The sequence below is a fragment of the Sinocyclocheilus rhinocerous genome, unplaced genomic scaffold (genome assembly GCF_001515625.1).
Source record: "Sinocyclocheilus rhinocerous isolate Xijiao unplaced genomic scaffold, SAMN03320098_v1.1 scaffold103, whole genome shotgun sequence".
Lineage (NCBI taxonomy): Eukaryota > Metazoa > Chordata > Actinopteri > Cypriniformes > Cyprinidae > Sinocyclocheilus > Sinocyclocheilus rhinocerous.
The window spans coordinates 748296-764844 of NW_015629204.1; the positions used below are offsets into that span (position 1 = coordinate 748296).

The following is a 16549-nucleotide window of genomic DNA, read 5'->3' on the forward strand; positions in this document are numbered from 1 at the left end:
ATTTACAACTCTAAAAACCTTCATGTTGCTTAGTTTAAAAGTGCAACTGGCAAGCACAATCAGTAACTGTTGTAAACATGTAAAATACTTTTAGAAGTAAGAAAGTGTATGGTCGCCTACACTCTTAAAAATAAAGTTTTTTTTTTTTTGTTTTTGTTTTTTGTGTGCAGTGGTTCCATAGAAGAACCTTTTTGGGAACCTTTCAGTGAAAACAAAACATTTTTTTCTAAAGTACCCTAAAAATCTAAATATAAAGAACTTTTGTGCAATCGAAAGGATGTTAAAGGTTCTAAATGGAACCATCAGTGACAATAAAGAACCTTAATTTAGTGCAGTTCAAACATCTCTCAGGTCTTTAACAGTTGTTACATCTCACAAAATATTCACAGTATGTACTGACTAAGTTAGCAATTTCACAGATCAGCGTCGTATGGTCTTCCGGTGTAGGATGTGTTGACTGATCCTCTGTCTCGGGGTTTGGCTCTTGGGAAGTCCAGGTCGTCGTCCAGTGACTTCTGCGAGTACGGCACGCTGCTTTCAGTGTTCCTGCTGAAGCTTCTCGGTACATTGACCCTCGGCAGAGGCGTCGGTCTGTCCGTTGCCGGCCGTTGTGTTGTGTAGGTTCGAGACTTTTCTCCACGGTTGCGTCCACCGCAGCAGGAGCAAATCCCGAGGAACATCACAAAACCCCCAAGGACCTCCATGATGCCTCCGATGTAGCCCAAAATGATGCAGTAGCCAACGCGAATGTCATCCGTTTTGGTAGGATCTCTTTTGACGGAGGTGGAATTGATGCTGGTGAGGATATGAGTGTACCACGCAATGGGAATGATGGTCAGGGCCCCGGAGCAGAAGATAAGGAGGCCACCCAAAGAAGCCAGTATCCATCTGGGTCTGTCCTTCCAGCATCTGACTCCAGGTGTTGCCACCGCAAGGCCGAGCACCGTCACAATCAACGACGCGACCATCATTCCTTTCGCGATCGGAATGATCTGGCTGTTAAAATAAATTTGGTCGTTGCCTTGCTGGCTGCACTGTTGGGATCTAGACGTTGTGGAGGTTCTGCAGATGTCCCAGATTCCCTGTTCCACCACCAGATCGGTAGGCTCGTTTGCCAGGTTGTGGATGGTGCGCCAGTTGGGCGCGACCGTGCTGGTCAGGTCCAGGATCCATCCGCAGGGGGCCAGGACCATGCCGAATATCAGGATCCCCGGAGTCCGCATGGCTAAGGGTTGAGCTGCTGTCCGCTTCTGAAGCGAGTCGAGTGTGTCTGGTGCTTAAGAAGAAACATACTGAAACTTGGAGGAGGTGGTTACGTATGATTAGCGTCTGAAGGGCGTGGTGTTGAATGTTTGGTTCAAACACAGACAAAACTGGTTTTCGATGCATGCCATGTTTCAGCTGAACCTGTAACACCAGTATGCAGGGCTAGGGGATAAATAGAAGAGACTGGGGCAAGTTGTCTCAAAGAAAAGTTGGAGAAACAATGAGGTTTCAAGTCAAAAGTTCATCTACATAAACTTTTGTTTAAAGGGGTCATATGATGTTGCTAAAAAGGACATTATTTTGTGTATTTGGTGTAATGAAATGTGTTTATGCGGTTTAAAGTTTAAAAAACACATTATTTTCCACATACTGTAAGTTGTCTATGTTGGATTCAGTCACCTAGTCCAAAATAAAATTTCACACACATATGCCTTTTCATTTCATTCATACAGTTCATTCATTTAGTTGATAATTGGGCCAAATAATGTTACAATATACATTTTTGCGGTTTAATTTTTTTCATGTTTTTGGTTTGTTTGATTGTTTCGCAACTGCTTTACAGTTTACATTATCCTGAAAGCCAACACATGGTCAGTAGTTATAGATGTTATAATAATAATACATTGTATCATGCTGATAAGTTACTATATTACTTATTGTACATTCAAATATTATAGAATATAGGTTCATAAATAAAGAAAAAATGTCAAGTATAATGTAAAATCGCATTCAGTAAAAAGAGGATACCATTTATTATTGGAACGCATAAAATTGTACTCAAAATGAACAGTTTGTAAACTTATTTTTTATTATATTAATGCAGGTAAACATATGAGGATATTGTTCATCTATCACACTCATAAACATACAGAAAAATCAACAGCCTTCGATCATTTGCCCTAAATTTGATGGGTGGACTTCAATTACGACATTACCGTTCACAAAAACATCCACAGAGATATTCTGCATATCGTTCTGTCTATCGTAAACACCAGTGACAGACATTTCTGCAAACATTCAAAGCCTATTCTGTGAGCAGCGGTTGTGCAAAGATTAGCTTCCTTCAGAAGAATGTATCTGCTTTTTGTACTTGGTATAACTGTACAAACTCGAGAGGTTCCTGATAAGATACGTATTTACACATTAGTAGGCTACACTCTTAAAAATAAAGGTGCTTCAAAAGGTTCTTCAAGCGATGCCATAGAAGAACCATTTTTGGTTCCACAAAGAACCATTCAGTCAAAGGTTCTTTAAAGAACCATCTCCTTCTTACCTTTTTATAATCTGAAGAACCTTCTTTCGCCACAAAGAACCTTTTGTGAAACAGATGTTCAGACTTCAGATGTTAAAGGTTCTTTATGGAACCATTTAGACAAAAAGGTTCTTCTATGGCATCGTGAAGCACCTTCATTTTTAAGAGTGTACTACAAAAAGACATCGAAGGTAGGCCTACTGCCACTGCAATGATAAGGGCCTCACAATATAAAGTGCAATGTACAAAACCAAACTAGTGCTCTTCAATAGAACTTCAAAACCTTACCAGGTACAATATTTATGATGTTATCCATCGTTTTCGCTAAAATACTATAGCTGACATGACCGATAACATCCATGATAATACAGGTGGTAAAACAATAGGTCACATGATGAATTACAGTTCATCAAAATAGCCTTTCCGTGAACCACGGCTGATAAAAACATACAGACAGTAGGCCTACACACACACACACACTAAAATAATGTTTAACATGAACTAAACATCCTAAAATGTAACTTAAAACACATGACTTGCAATAAAAATATGTGTAAACAACTATATAAAATTTAGGCCACATCCTTTTACGGTTTTCACTGTAAATTTTACAGTGACTATTACTTCATTGTAAAATATAAGGCACTTACATTGTAAATTTAAATGTTAAGGTTAGTCTACCTGAAAAAAAAATCTTGCAAACTTATTGTCTCAGAAAAATCTGGTTAGTTGCTTAAAAAGTTGCTCAAAATCCCAATGTATGAAAACTTTAATATACTAAGTAAACTTATTTTCTGAAGCAACAAGTCTTTCTAAGTTAACAAATTAAGGTTTACAGTGTACAAAATACATATTTTCCAAAATATTTTACATTAACCTCTTAACTGTCACCCCCATTTTTGAATATGGATGTGAAAGTTCACTATCCAAACTTATAATTTATGAACGAATGCATTTTTAATATGGCTTTCCTTGGTAAAGCAATGTCAGATTTTAAAATGGTTTTCACATGATGAATTTTTAGGTTTTAAGCTTTCAATTGATATCTAATTTATGATGATGATGATAAGAAAAAAAAACTTTTTGTGACAAAGGTCAGAACTCCTGTCAAGATGTAGATTTTTGAGGAGCACTCTTGTCATAAATTAATCTATTACCGTTCCTACATAATTTGTAACAAAAAACTGGTAAAATATCTATTTCGGAGACTTTTCCAACGATATAGGCTATAGTTTGTCATGATTAGGATTTAATTGTAATATAGTGAAGTAAACTTAGGCTTCCTCTGAGGGGACAGGTGACAGTTAAGAGGTTAAAAATGTCTTAATAAATCTAATAGGGATAACCACTAAACAGAACGGTCATTAAAAAGAGAAACTAGCTGATTTCATCTGATCGACAATCGCGATTTTTACGCGGTAAGCGACGGTTATCATGGTGATTTTCGTAAGGTTTCTTGCGTTCAGTTTGTTCACAAGATCAAAAGTTAGTTCTTTCACAAATCTGTGTCGTAAGGTCGTGCTTCATAAGCAGTGCTAGTCGCTGGTCTGCTGTCCTGTTGTCTCTTGGCCCGTGCGAAGTCCACCTCGCTTTGTTTGGAGTAATACGGGACGCTGCTGCCGCTGCTGACGCTGGGCACCGTGTCTCTGCGCGGCGGAGAGGGATCGCGCTTCTGACCGCTGCAGCGCCGGCACAAACCGATGGACATCACCAGCCCACCGAGGACCTCCATGATCCCGCCGATGAAGCCCAGCACCAGGCAGTATCCCACACGAACATCGGTGGATGCGGAGAAGATGGAGGTCATGGTGTGAGTGTACCACGCCACTGGGATGATGGTGAGGACCCCTGAGATGAAGATGAGGAGACCTCCGACCCCAGCGACCGTCCAGAGCGGTTTCTCAGTCCAGCATCGGACTCCGACTGCTGCCACGCCGATGGCAATGACATTGAGAATGAGCGACGACAGCATCAGACCTCTGGCGATCTGGATGATCTGGGCGCTGAAGTACTGCGTGTCCTGCTGGTTGCACAGAATATCCCGGGACGATGTGAAAGTCCTGCAGATGTCCCATAATCCTTGCTGGAGGACCAGGTCGCTGGGTTCCCCCGGGATGTTGTTGATCGTGCGCCAGGCTGGTGCCACGGTGCTGGTCAGCTCCAGGATCCAGCCGCAAGGCGCGAGCACCAACCCAAAAATAAAAATCCCTGGAGTTCGCATGATGATGGATTCGGGTCACAAAAATAGCCTTGCTGGCAATGGATGGATTTGTTTCCGGTTGTTTAAAACGTAGCTGGGCGGCAGAAACTTCTCGTGGGAGGATCCCGTAAAATCTGGCTATTGTTGAACGTCACGTGACTGTCTGCGCTTGTCAACATCAAAACCGCTCCAGGTTTCGACAACCTGTCCTAGGCGCACCTGTGGAGCCCCGCCCACTGAGTGTTACATCACGCGCGGCACGAAAGATTCAGGAGAGACTCTGGTGCTGATGGTGATCATTTGTTCATAGAGTACTATTTGAAAGTTTAATTGGAATAGGCTTTCAATTTCATTTTATATAGCCTACTGTTTTTATATATGGTGGGTTTTTTTTTCTTCTACTCAACTTTTTAAAATAAACAAGACCCAATATATTTTTGTGTATGGAGGGCCAAATTACTCAAAATTAAATCATGAAATAAATGCTGAAATATATAAATAAATCGTTAAATACATAATTAAATAACTAAATACATAAATGCATAAATAAATAAATATCCATTCATTCATTCATTCTTTCAATCATTTATTTATTTATTTGTTTGTTTGTTTAAATAATTAATTTTTATTTAATTTCATTTTCAGGGTTACGTACTGACAACCGTAATCCTGAAAATGAAATGTGAAGGAAATGAATGAATAAATGAATGATTTATTTATTTATAATGCATTTATGTATTTAATTATTTAAATATGTATTTAATGATTTAATTATGTATTTAATGATTTATTTACATATTTCAACATTTATTTAATGATTTAATTTTGAGTAATTTGGTCCTCCATATTTTTGTGATTTTTTTTCCTTTTATTGTTGATTTCACTTTTCATTTATGTCATTTATTTTAACACATAGAACCTTTATTTTTAATTTGAGGGAAACTATACATTTTGTACATTTTTAAGAATAAAAAGGAAATGAAAAGGAAAAGGAGGGAAACTATAGTTTTAATCATTATAATATGTTATTGTTTTGAACATTTTGTACATTTTTAAGAATAAAAAGGAAATGAAAAGGAAAAGGGGAAAAAATAATATATAGATATTATATTGGTTAAGTTTAAACAACAAATTGAAATAACTGTGTTAGGTTGTGTTCTTTGGGTTATTTTTAATCTCTTTTATCTTTTTTTAAATCCCTTTTCTTTTAGTCTTCTGAATTTCTGTTATCTAAAAAGTTTAGTGATATGACTCATTATAATTTATTTAAATCATTGTCTCATTAACATTTAGTTAAACTTGATGTAGCACTAAAAATCAAAGTAGCAAATCAAATTATTATTAAAAGATTATTGCAGAATGTTTTTACAAGAAAATACTATTTCAGTCTTTATTGATCACATTTAATTCAATGTGTTAATTAATAATTAGTGCTGTCAAACGATGTGTGTGTGTATTTATATATAATCTGTATGCACACATATATTATGTAAACAAAAACTTTTTTTTTTGGATGCGATTAATCGCGATTAATCGTTTGACAGCACTACTAATAATTAATTATATAAAAACTATATAGACATATAGTGGGGGGGGGTTACAACAAGCTCAAACTAATTCCAAATATTAATAAAAAATTATTAGAGTAATGATAGGCTACTAAAATAAGACTGCTCTAGAATGCTTTAAGTGTAGCATTCTGAATGTTCTGGCACGTTGTCATTTTCTGTACAGGTTGTTGCATCATTTTGGAGACGGAAATGCGCACTCGAAACCACGAAAGCATGTTTGAAATGACATCCTGACATACAGTAACAGTCACTCTGAAACTACAGCCGTTCCCTGAACACGCCTCTAAAGCATGAAAGAAGGTACTGCTTTCTGTTTAGACTGTTCTATTATTCCTTCCTGTTTCACCACAGTTAACGACTTATCTGTTGACAGAATAGCCTAAATGCACTTCTTTCCCTGCCCAAAATACTGGCTTAAACCAGTCTAAGTTGGTTTGTTGTTCCTGGCTTGTCTAAGATAGTTTATCCGGTTACCCAGCCTAGCCAACCGGCGCTAAACTGATTAAGCTGAAGGCCAAGAGCAGAGGAAACATATTTTCCAACTTAGACCAGCAAACCACCTCATGCTGGTCTTTTCAGCAGGTTACTTTCTTGCTGTTTTGTACAATTATGTTCATCACCATAATGCATTTGTGAGTTGCAAAACAAAGTCAACACGGCCTTTGTTCCTACTGTGCTCCACCTATATGACTCTCTACACATATTGTGACATATTTTGACAGATCATCGTGGAATGTGGTTTGGAATGACGATAAACCTGACTAAGTAGTCTCAGCATATGTAGCCTAATGATGATACCACAAGAAGACCGCATCTCGTTTTAGCCTGCAGTTGTGCCTAATCCTGACAATTAACAATAATCACGATGTTATTATTATACCCAGTGATTGATATTAATATCCGACACCTTTAACATTCTTATGACAGTTTCAATGATATAGGCTAGTCTAATGTTAGGCTTTATTGAGAGAAAAAAAAAACATTTCCTTTTAAGAACTATGATAATTTACTCTGAAATTAGCCTACTACACAAATAGGCTGTAATTTTTCGGCCTCTCTGTTGTATTTATCCATGATTTTGTTTTCCACCTGTCATTTCAGATCTTCGTATTAATACAATTCATTCTGTTAAAGGGATAGTTCACCCAAAAATGAAAATGTGATGTTTATCTGCTTACCCCCAGGGCATCCAAGATGTAGGTGACTTTGTTTCTTCAGTAGAACACATATGATGATTTTTAAGTCCAGCCGTTGCAGTCTATCAGTCGTATAATGCATGGCAATGGTAACAAACGGATGCCATGCGCGCGCTCAAAGACAGTTGGAAATAGTGGTGTATTAGAGGTAAAAAATTATATAAATACTGTTCGGTTTCTGGCACAAACCGATCGTTTCGTGTCTTAGGACATCAATGTGTCGTCACGAGCCGCAGGGTTTAATTGGGATTTGTCTGTGCATGTTTTTTTTACTCTCATAGATTTTGTTACCATTGCCATGCATTATACGACTGATAGACTGCAACGGTTAAAGTTAAAAATCATCAAATGTGTTCTACTGAAGAAACAAAGTCACCTACATCTTGGATGCCCTGGGGGTAAGCAGATAAACATAAAATTTTCATTTTTGGGTGAACTATCCCTTTAACAGAATGTTTCTCTGAATTTTCACTTCGGTGCATTACCTTAGATTTGCTTCCACCTAGTGGTTAGTTTTAGTCATAACACCCTTTACACACAGTCTCTTACGTTTACATATTATACTTCGTTAATGTTTATATTTGGTCCCCTACCAACATTTGTGTATTTTAATAACACCATCTGCCTAGAAAGCACATTTGCCGTCTCTGTATTAGCTCATCTTATTATGAGGTCACAGTGGACCGGAGGCGTGCTCTCGACCTGCGCGTGGGAATTTCCTTCTGGTCACTCACATGTGTTACAGTGCGATAGAGAAACTGTTCAACAGTCGCTACAAGCAGAAAGAGGAAGGAACATGAAGATGCACTTTTCAACGCTGGTGATATTAGCAGGTATGTTAAAATGGTTTTTAGACACAAATTCAAGCCTATGTATTTTCTGTTATAGCTGCTTATTATTTATGTTATGAACAATAAACCTGCTCATATCCATCCAAATTGTTTAATAGGCCTCTAAATTTAAATTACACTGCTTCTGCAGTTGTAGTTATATTTATATGTGACGTGTAATAATGTGTAATATTAAAAAGTACACTAACAATTCATTCAAAACACTTGTGCGACTAAAATGCTTTGACGACCATGTACAGTATGTGTAACTCATGAATACGTGTTACTTTAGTGTTTGTAAAGCGTAATAAAGGTAAAAGCTACAAATGAATGAACTAACGTGTAACTATTAAACATTAAGGTACTTTACAAAAGCGTTTCCTGATTTAAGAAACAGATTCAGTTTTATGCTGCAGGTGTGTTTTGTTAACACTAGTTCAAAAATGCATTCACTAACCTATCAATATATTGTGCGCGAGTTAATATAGACTTCTTGTGGCTTGTTTGTGTGTGTGTGACAGGTTGGATTGTATTTGGAGGCAGCACAGAGAGCACTGCAGCAACAGCAACTACAGTTGCGACTACATTTACCTCAGATGTAGCGACATCACCTTCACTAACGCACACAACATCAGCAGATTCCACTCAGACACAACCAACGACTGAATCTGTCTCCACGATCCACAATACAAATGAAACAGCAACTGAGTCCCCACAAAATGTGAGCATGAGCACTAGGAGCAGCTCCACACCTGCCCAGACAACATCAAATACAACCTCTGACTATAACGCTACCTCTCCAGCGACGGAGCTCACCAGCGCAGCCAACGCGTCGACCACAGTCACGTCGGGTTTGGTGACTGAAACTCTGAAAACATCCTCCTCACAGAGCCATACCTCAGAGAAGACAACTATGGGAAGCACAAAACCTGTTGTTATTACTGCTGCCAAAAGCACAACTACAACGATCATCTCTACGACTAAAACGGTGCCCACTACTTCTAAAGTGTTAACATCACCAACAAAAACAGCAGCAACAACAAGAACAACAACAACAACAGCAGCAACAACAAGAACAACAACAACAGTTGCAGCTACAACCACAAAACCGGTAACAACCAAACTCCCAGATTCTGTTGACCAAGAAAAGAAGGACCCAGAGGCCCTGAGCTCAGGTATGAGTGCATTCTCTTTTTTTTTGGAAATGTAAGTAAATATTTCATTTTATTTCAAAGAATATTATATTTTAATACAGTGTGTTTCATGCGACTGTTGGCCTGTTTATATATAGGTTAAATAAGCATAACCTTTTGATTGTTATTTGACCTTCTGCTCCAGATCTCAAGTAGGTCAAGGTGTATGTATTTTATTTCCTAATGAGGCTTTATATATTGTTGCCTATGTAGGGTCAGTTCTGGTAAATTTGGCCACTTTATACAACCTATTTTATTGAGGTTAACCACTTCAGTATTTTCCAAAGCATAGCTTTAGGGCTGCACGATAAATCGCATGCGATTGACAAGCTACGCAATATCGCGTTATAATCGAAGGCGATTCATCTGCAATTATGAACACGATATTGCGTAGCTTGTCAGTGATCTACTGCTCTGTGTATTAAATGCCGCTCCATCTGAAAGCAGGTGATGGAGATTTACTACTAATCACAGAACCGGCTTTACTGACGAGATGCGCATGACAATCGCATGCGATTAATCGTGCAGCCCTACATAGCTTTAAGCTGAAATGTAACCATGCGTCCCTAAAATAGGTTTAGGATGAAATGTCTAGCATGAAATTCATTAGCTGAAAATCATAAAAGTACAACCCTGTTATTTGTTAAGCCTGTAATAAAACTGTATTGTCAGATGCAAAGTTCTTGGGTTTCGATCAAGGTCAGAGATGGGTTACAACAGGTTAGTGTTTTCAACAACTGGATTTGTTATTTTGTACACATCCAAAGCACTGATTCCCAAACACTTTAGGAGTGTCTGAAGTTAATATTTAATACAGTAACTGAGTGATTGAACCATTAACAGTTCACTAGCCTTTTCCTGTAAAGGTTAAATTGTTCCTCACCTTTTTCATAAGCATCTATGATGTTTGCACTTTGTACTGCGTTGATGACTTATGTTCAATGACAGCTAAGTGTCACTGTCTGGGATGTATTCGAATTTGAATGAGAACTTACTGGAAAAGCTGTGCCCGAAAGTGATAGTGCCATCTGGACATGTCTGAATGTCTTAGTTAGCACTGAATAACAAGTGTCATCTGCAAACAATATGTTAGAGCTTTTCTCAGAACTCATTTTTGCTCCGTGAAGTTTAGTTAAATGGTGTTGCAGTGCCAGTGATTTTCAGTGGATGTGTGAAGTAATTTCTCCTCAAGTTCACACACACGTGAGGAACCACAGGTGTAGAGAATCACATGGACATAATTCACTAGCATGTGGCAACCACAAAGTGGAACAATAAGTTTGTCTTCATTTTGAACACTAGCCTATATCAATTGTTTTATCATTTCAAATCTGACAGATTTCTTTTTGTGAACTGAAATGTTATCTTTTCTTCAAAATGAATTACACCTTGTTTGATATTTTGTTAATGCTGTTGACATCTTTAAGCATGTCTTATACATTTTTGGGCCACTGTATGTGAAAAGAAAAGCTTTTTCAGTCAGCTGCAGTTTGATTTGCCTTTTCAGTATACTGTATATATGATATTTTGTATTGCATACAAGCAAGTCATTTTACTAGTCATATACCTGAAATAGCTTTCATGACTGACTTCTGTATATGTCATGTGTGATTCATCAAACTATATCTTTTTCTTATTCCTTTCTAGGAAGTGTTGCTGCCATCGTAATTGGCTTTATTACCATTGTACTAATTTTACTTGTTGGTGCGTACTACTTCAAAATGCGGTGAGTCAAGTTATTTGTAGTTTCCTTCCTTTTTTCCCCTTCCAATGCATCTTATGTTGAATCTCACAAAGTTGATCATATAAATTACAAAGCCTGTTTTAGGACTATTGCATTTTTTTAAATTCTAAAAATGTATGACTTTAAAAGTAGTGCTGTCAAACGATTAATCGTGATTAATCGCATCCAAAATAAACGTTTTTGTTTACATATAATATATGTGTGTATATTTGTTATGTATATATAAATACACACACATACAGCATATATTTTGAAAATATTTACATGTATATATTTATATTCATATAATTTATATCATATATAAATATATTTAATATATAAACGTAACATATTTTTCTTAAATATATACGTGAGTGAATTTATATATACATAATAAATATACACAATACACACACATATATTATGTAAACAAAAACTTTTATTTTGGATGCGATTTATTGCGATTAATCGTTTGACAGCACTATTTAAAATAGATCTTTGTCTTTAATTTTGGGGTAAAAATTATAATGAGTTTGTGACCCTTTAACGTTAAATTAAATACTAGGGTATAAAAGAGAGAGTGTTCATTTTCGTGATTATTGCTAATTGTCAGTGGCCTTATGATTTGTTTTTTTGTTGCAGACGCTCTTCTTACAGACGTCTTTTGGATGATAGCGATCACAGCTCTGTGGGAAATTTTCTTAACCCAGTGTTTGATGGCTAAATGGGGAAGCGTTGATGAAGAAACATTTGTTTCTAAAGAAAACAACCTACACATCTAGCCATGAATATGGTAACATCAGATTCAGTATTTTGAACCCAAAATAAGATGCACTGACCAGAATCATCAAGAAGTTTTAGAGTGTAGGCAAGACTTCCTGTGAGTATTAGTATGAAGGCAGGTTGCAGGGCATTTTGGTCCCGTTGAAAGGAAATTTTAAGTGATGTCCTAGAAATTTCTTTTTTGTTTGTTTGTGTAATGTATCGCCTTGGGTATATTTTTCGACTTTTTCACGTTGCTTGTTCTGTTTGTCTTATGATAATTTTTTAAGAGTAAATAAACCACATTACTAACATTAGCTGTAATTTTTCTAAATCGAAGCCTCACATCTCAAACAGGCCACATGCGATCATTATTGGTCTCAAAGAGTGACCTTATCATATACCATAATTACAGCTCTGGCCTCAGCTGTGGCCTCCCACTATTCATCCAAAGACAGTCTCTTTTTTTAAACGCGAAGACCGTTTAACATTTCTGTAGTCTCAACAATAACAGATTTTTCCCCCTTGTCGTTGTAATGGCAGGGATCCACAAGCAGCATGCAATTAAGCATTTAAACAGTCAAGACTGTTATTAGAGACTTAAAAATAAGCCATCAAGCAAATGAAGGCACATTAACAAAACATCTGGTGTTCTGGCCTGTTTGAGATCGAGTTAAGTTAGTCGTGCTACAGCAGTTTACCACATCCAGAAATGTATTTTTGAATGTTTCAAACCACTTATGTAGCTTCCTCTCCTAGTTTTTTGTTACCTGTTTAACAGCAAACGCTGTTTCCTGTTTTTGCAAATGCTCTAGTTTCAAGAATGGTATAAACCACAGGAGCATTGTCTAAATCACTGGTCTAAACTGTCAATGTCAATGTAAAATTATTGTATTAAAAATCGCTAATATATTATATCATATATGTTTTTTTCTTATTTCATGAGTACTTTATTGGACAGAACATTTGTTTAAAAATCAAAGGAGTTCCTGTGCGTTATACTTTTTCCTGTGTGATTAATATTTCATGCCACTTTCCATGAAGATGTTTTAGACAAACTATATTTAGACGGTGTCCCTAATTTTAGTTTCAAAAATGGCAAAACTCATATGAATAAATGAGTGGAGAATAAAACAGCTCATATAAAATGTAGTTTGACCTGCTGAGGTCGACAGTTATCATTTTTTGAACATGATGCACCTGATCTCTCAGACCATTTGATTTTCATTTTGTCAGCCAAAAATGAAAATTAGCTTAAAATTTACTCACTCTCAGGCCATTTAAGATGTAGATGAGCTTTTTTTCTTCATCAGATTTGGAGAAATGCAGCATTACATCACTTGCTCACCAATGGATGCTCTGCAGTGAATGGGTGCCGTCAGAATGAGAGTCCAAACAGCTGATAAAAACATCACAATATTCCACACCACTCCCGTCCATCGGTTAATGTCTTTGTGATGTCTTTTTTTGTGGACTATTCCTTTAATGATTCCCTATTTTGTTCTGAGAATTTCAAATTGCACATTTTATGCAAAGACTATGCAGTTTGTACCCTCTCAAATATAGACCTTGATTATCAGAAACCTGACCTCATTTTAATGGAGGACAAACAATCATTGTCTACTGAATTCAAATTCACATATTAAACATACAACATTCATGTAACTAAATCTAAATCTCAAGAAATGAAGCTCAAATCTGACAGACATATAAGCACTGTTTGTTCTTGACTGATTCTTATATGCATAAAATAGTGATTCCAGCAGATTAATAGAAGTGAAATTGAATACTTCCCATTTTCAGATCAATGATCTAGCATTTTTAACATTATAAGCTAAATCACATTTATACCTAATTTCTCCTCCATTTCACCAGTTTCATTATCTGATTATCTGTTGGTGCAAATCAGCAGAGATGAGCAGACGGGTTGTGCTCATGCTGTTCTCATTCAGCTGCGCAGTGTTTGAGATGGTATTGTCATGAGTGCTGAGTGTTTTTTAGTGTGCTCTTGTAATAGGCTGATAATGAGTGGGCCTGTCATTAACACACAGCTGAGAGCTAATTGCTGTCATGATCGAGCATCAAACTGTGCTAGCAAAGCCCCAGCATTCACTCCACTTCAACACTTCATAACCCTTAAATAATAGTTTATAAATAAATAAATACGTTTATTTTAGCTTTTATAATTCCTCATAATATCATTATCATTTAAAAATAAGGTTTAAATATTTGAAAATGTTTTTACCTATTTGACTTTTAAACATTTATTTTCACAATCACAGGCATCCAAAATATGACCGGTTTCTATCTCTATGGTCTGTACTGTATCAACTGTATGTAATTTTCTGTATTTTTATTTTGGAGCCCCCTGCAGTTAGGTGAGTGTAACTCACTGTCGTAAATATGCCAATCTCGAAATTACAGTGGATAGCTGGATATAAACTTGCAATTCTGAGAAGAAAAGTCAGAATTGTGAGATAAAAAAGTCGCAATTACCTTCCATCGATAGCTGTGCGTGTGCATTTGTTGCTGTTGTAAAGCAATCCTGTTTTCGCAGAATTTCGTACCCGCTCGCCAAACTTACAAACTCCCAGAACAGCGTGGGAAAATCGGTGTATTATCAAAATGATTTTGAAACTTATATTTCAAGGTAAATAAAAAAAACTTCTATAGCATTCCAAGTAACATTTATATATTTGAAATGTTTCTTTCTATTTTTTTTACTTTGACACTTCAACTGGTTTTACTGTTTTAATGTCATGTTAGATCATTCATTCATGAACCATAAATTAACTTTGAACCAATCAATGCATACATCTAACCTAATCTCCTCTATTTAGTTGCCACACTTATTTATTTGTTTGTTTGTCTCATGAATATAAACACACCGTTCAACGAGTTGGAAAAGTTCTTAAAGTAAAGGATGAAATCCGGAGCCGGCCTCGCCCAACAATGGTGTCGTTTTTAAGAATCAAGGACAGAGGAACGCGAGAAAGCTGAAGGGTTTGAATATTTTTTTTATAAATGAGGACTATCCTGAATCGGTTCGAAAGAGGAGAAAGGAACTGATTGCTAAAATGAAAGCTGCAAGAGAAAGAGGGGACATTGCTTTCTTAAGGTACAATAAACTCATTGTTCATAAGCGGCAAGTAAAGGAGAACGTGAGGATTTGACAAGGATCAAGGTGTGATGTGATATGTTGTATATTGTATGTCTATTGCCGTTTTATTTCTGTAAAAGTAAGGGATGATATTATGTGTAATGAAGTGGAGGTTCTATGGCTGCAAGTTAATTTACCTCATGTCAAGCCAATTTTAGTAGAATGTTGTTATAGGCCACCAGGTTCAAATCATAAATATTTAGAAGACATGGGTGAGATGCTGAATAAGGTATGTGAACTGAATATAGAAGTTGTTTTTTAGGTGACCTTAATATTAATTGGTTAGTAAATGAGTGCTTTTTAAATAATCAATTGGTAAATATAATAGATGCATGTGGATTGAAACAGATGGTTAGACAACCAACGAGAATAAGCAAAAATAATAAGGGCAAGTCCACATCATCTTAGATCATATTTATTTGAGCAATGAAGATTTTTATACGACAGCAATATCCGTCCAAGTAGGTTGTAGTGATCACAATATAGTTGTGATTGCAAGGAAAAACAAAATTTCCAAAGCTAAGCAAAGAATTGTGTAAAAAATATCATATAGGAGGTTTCCCCAGGAAGCTTTCTTGAGGGATATTGGTAATATAAAGTGGTCAGAGATTTATGATGTAGAAGAACCAAAAGATTGCACTTGAATTATTTATTAGAAAATTTCAGCCAGTTATTGATAATCATGCGCCTGTTAAGAAATTAATTATAAAGGATTGTAGAGCATCCTGGATTGATAGCAAATTAAAGGATTATATGGCTCAGAGAGATGAGGCGATGAAATCAGCAAATGAAAGCTGCAAGAGAAAGAGGGGACATTGCTTTCTTAAGGTACAATAAACTCATTGTTCATAAGCGGCAAGTAAAGGAGAACGTGAGGATTTGACAAGGATCAAGGTGTGATGTGATATGTTGTATATTGTATGTCTATTGCCGTTTTATTTCTGTAAAAGTAAGGGATGATATTATGTGTAATGAAGTGGAGGTTCTATGGCTGCAAGTTAATTTACCTCATGTCAAGCCAATTTTAGTAGGATGTTGTTATTGGCCACCAGGTTCAAATCATAAAAATTTAGAAGACATGTTAATTATAAAGGATTGTAGAGCATCCTGGATTGATAGCAAATTAAAGGATTATATGGCTCAGAGAGATGAGGCGATGAAATCAGCAAAAAAAAAAAAAACTGGTAGTCTAACAGATAGACAGAAATATTGTAAATTGAGAAATTATGTCAGGTCTTAATAAAAAAAAATGAAACAATATTATACACTACAGTTAGGTAGTAAGAAGAAAGATGGGAAGAAGCTTTGGAAGGTATTAAATAATATAATGGGAAGACAGAAGTCTCCACAACCTACTTCAATTGACTGTGAAGGTATTTATATGACAAAACCTGAA

The 16549-nt window shown here is 36.3% G+C and overlaps 3 protein-coding genes across 3 annotated transcripts; 1 reads left to right on the forward strand and 2 right to left on the reverse strand.

The window, feature by feature from the left end:
• Positions 1 to 200: 200 nt before the first annotated feature.
• LOC107738848 (claudin-23-like) lies at positions 201 to 10551 on the reverse strand. Its single transcript, XM_016550732.1, has 2 exons — positions 10504 to 10551; positions 201 to 1428 (listed from the first exon to the last, which is right to left on the reverse strand). Exon 2 carries the CDS (start codon positions 1221 to 1223, stop codon positions 414 to 416), a length of 810 nt encoding a protein of 269 aa, XP_016406218.1. The 5' UTR covers positions 1224 to 1428; positions 10504 to 10551; the 3' UTR covers positions 201 to 413.
• Positions 3842 to 4800, reverse strand: LOC107738849 (claudin-23-like). The gene has a single exon (XM_016550733.1). It carries the CDS (start codon positions 4737 to 4739, stop codon positions 4014 to 4016), a length of 726 nt encoding a protein of 241 aa, XP_016406219.1. The 5' UTR covers positions 4740 to 4800; the 3' UTR covers positions 3842 to 4013.
• LOC107738846 (cell wall protein DAN4-like) lies at positions 8209 to 12892 on the forward strand. The gene is made up of 4 exons (XM_016550731.1): positions 8209 to 8318; positions 8837 to 9490; positions 11156 to 11234; positions 11874 to 12892. Exons 1-4 carry the CDS (start codon positions 8282 to 8284, stop codon positions 11953 to 11955), a joined length of 852 nt encoding a protein of 283 aa, XP_016406217.1. The 5' UTR covers positions 8209 to 8281; the 3' UTR covers positions 11956 to 12892.
• The last annotated feature ends 3657 nt before the right edge of the window (positions 12893 to 16549 follow it).

Bases quoted from the DNA above. Each gene is read 5' to 3' on its own strand.
- LOC107738846 (XM_016550731.1), top strand. From the start codon at position 8,282: ATGAAGATGCACTTTTCAACGCTGGTGATATTAGCAG. The intron at 9,491-11,155 runs GTATGAGTGCAT...ATTCCTTTCTAG, and splicing joins CCCAGAGGCCCTGAGCTCAG to GAAGTGTTGCTGCCATCGTA. The intron at 11,235-11,873 runs GTGAGTCAAGTT...TTTTTGTTGCAG, and splicing joins GCGTACTACTTCAAAATGCG to ACGCTCTTCTTACAGACGTC.
- LOC107738849 (XM_016550733.1), bottom strand. From the start codon at position 4,739: ATGCGAACTCCAGGGATTTTTATTTTTGGGTTGGTGCTCGCGCCTTGC.
- LOC107738848 (XM_016550732.1), bottom strand. From the start codon at position 1,223: ATGCGGACTCCGGGGATCCTGATATTCGGCATGGTCCTGGCCCCCTGC.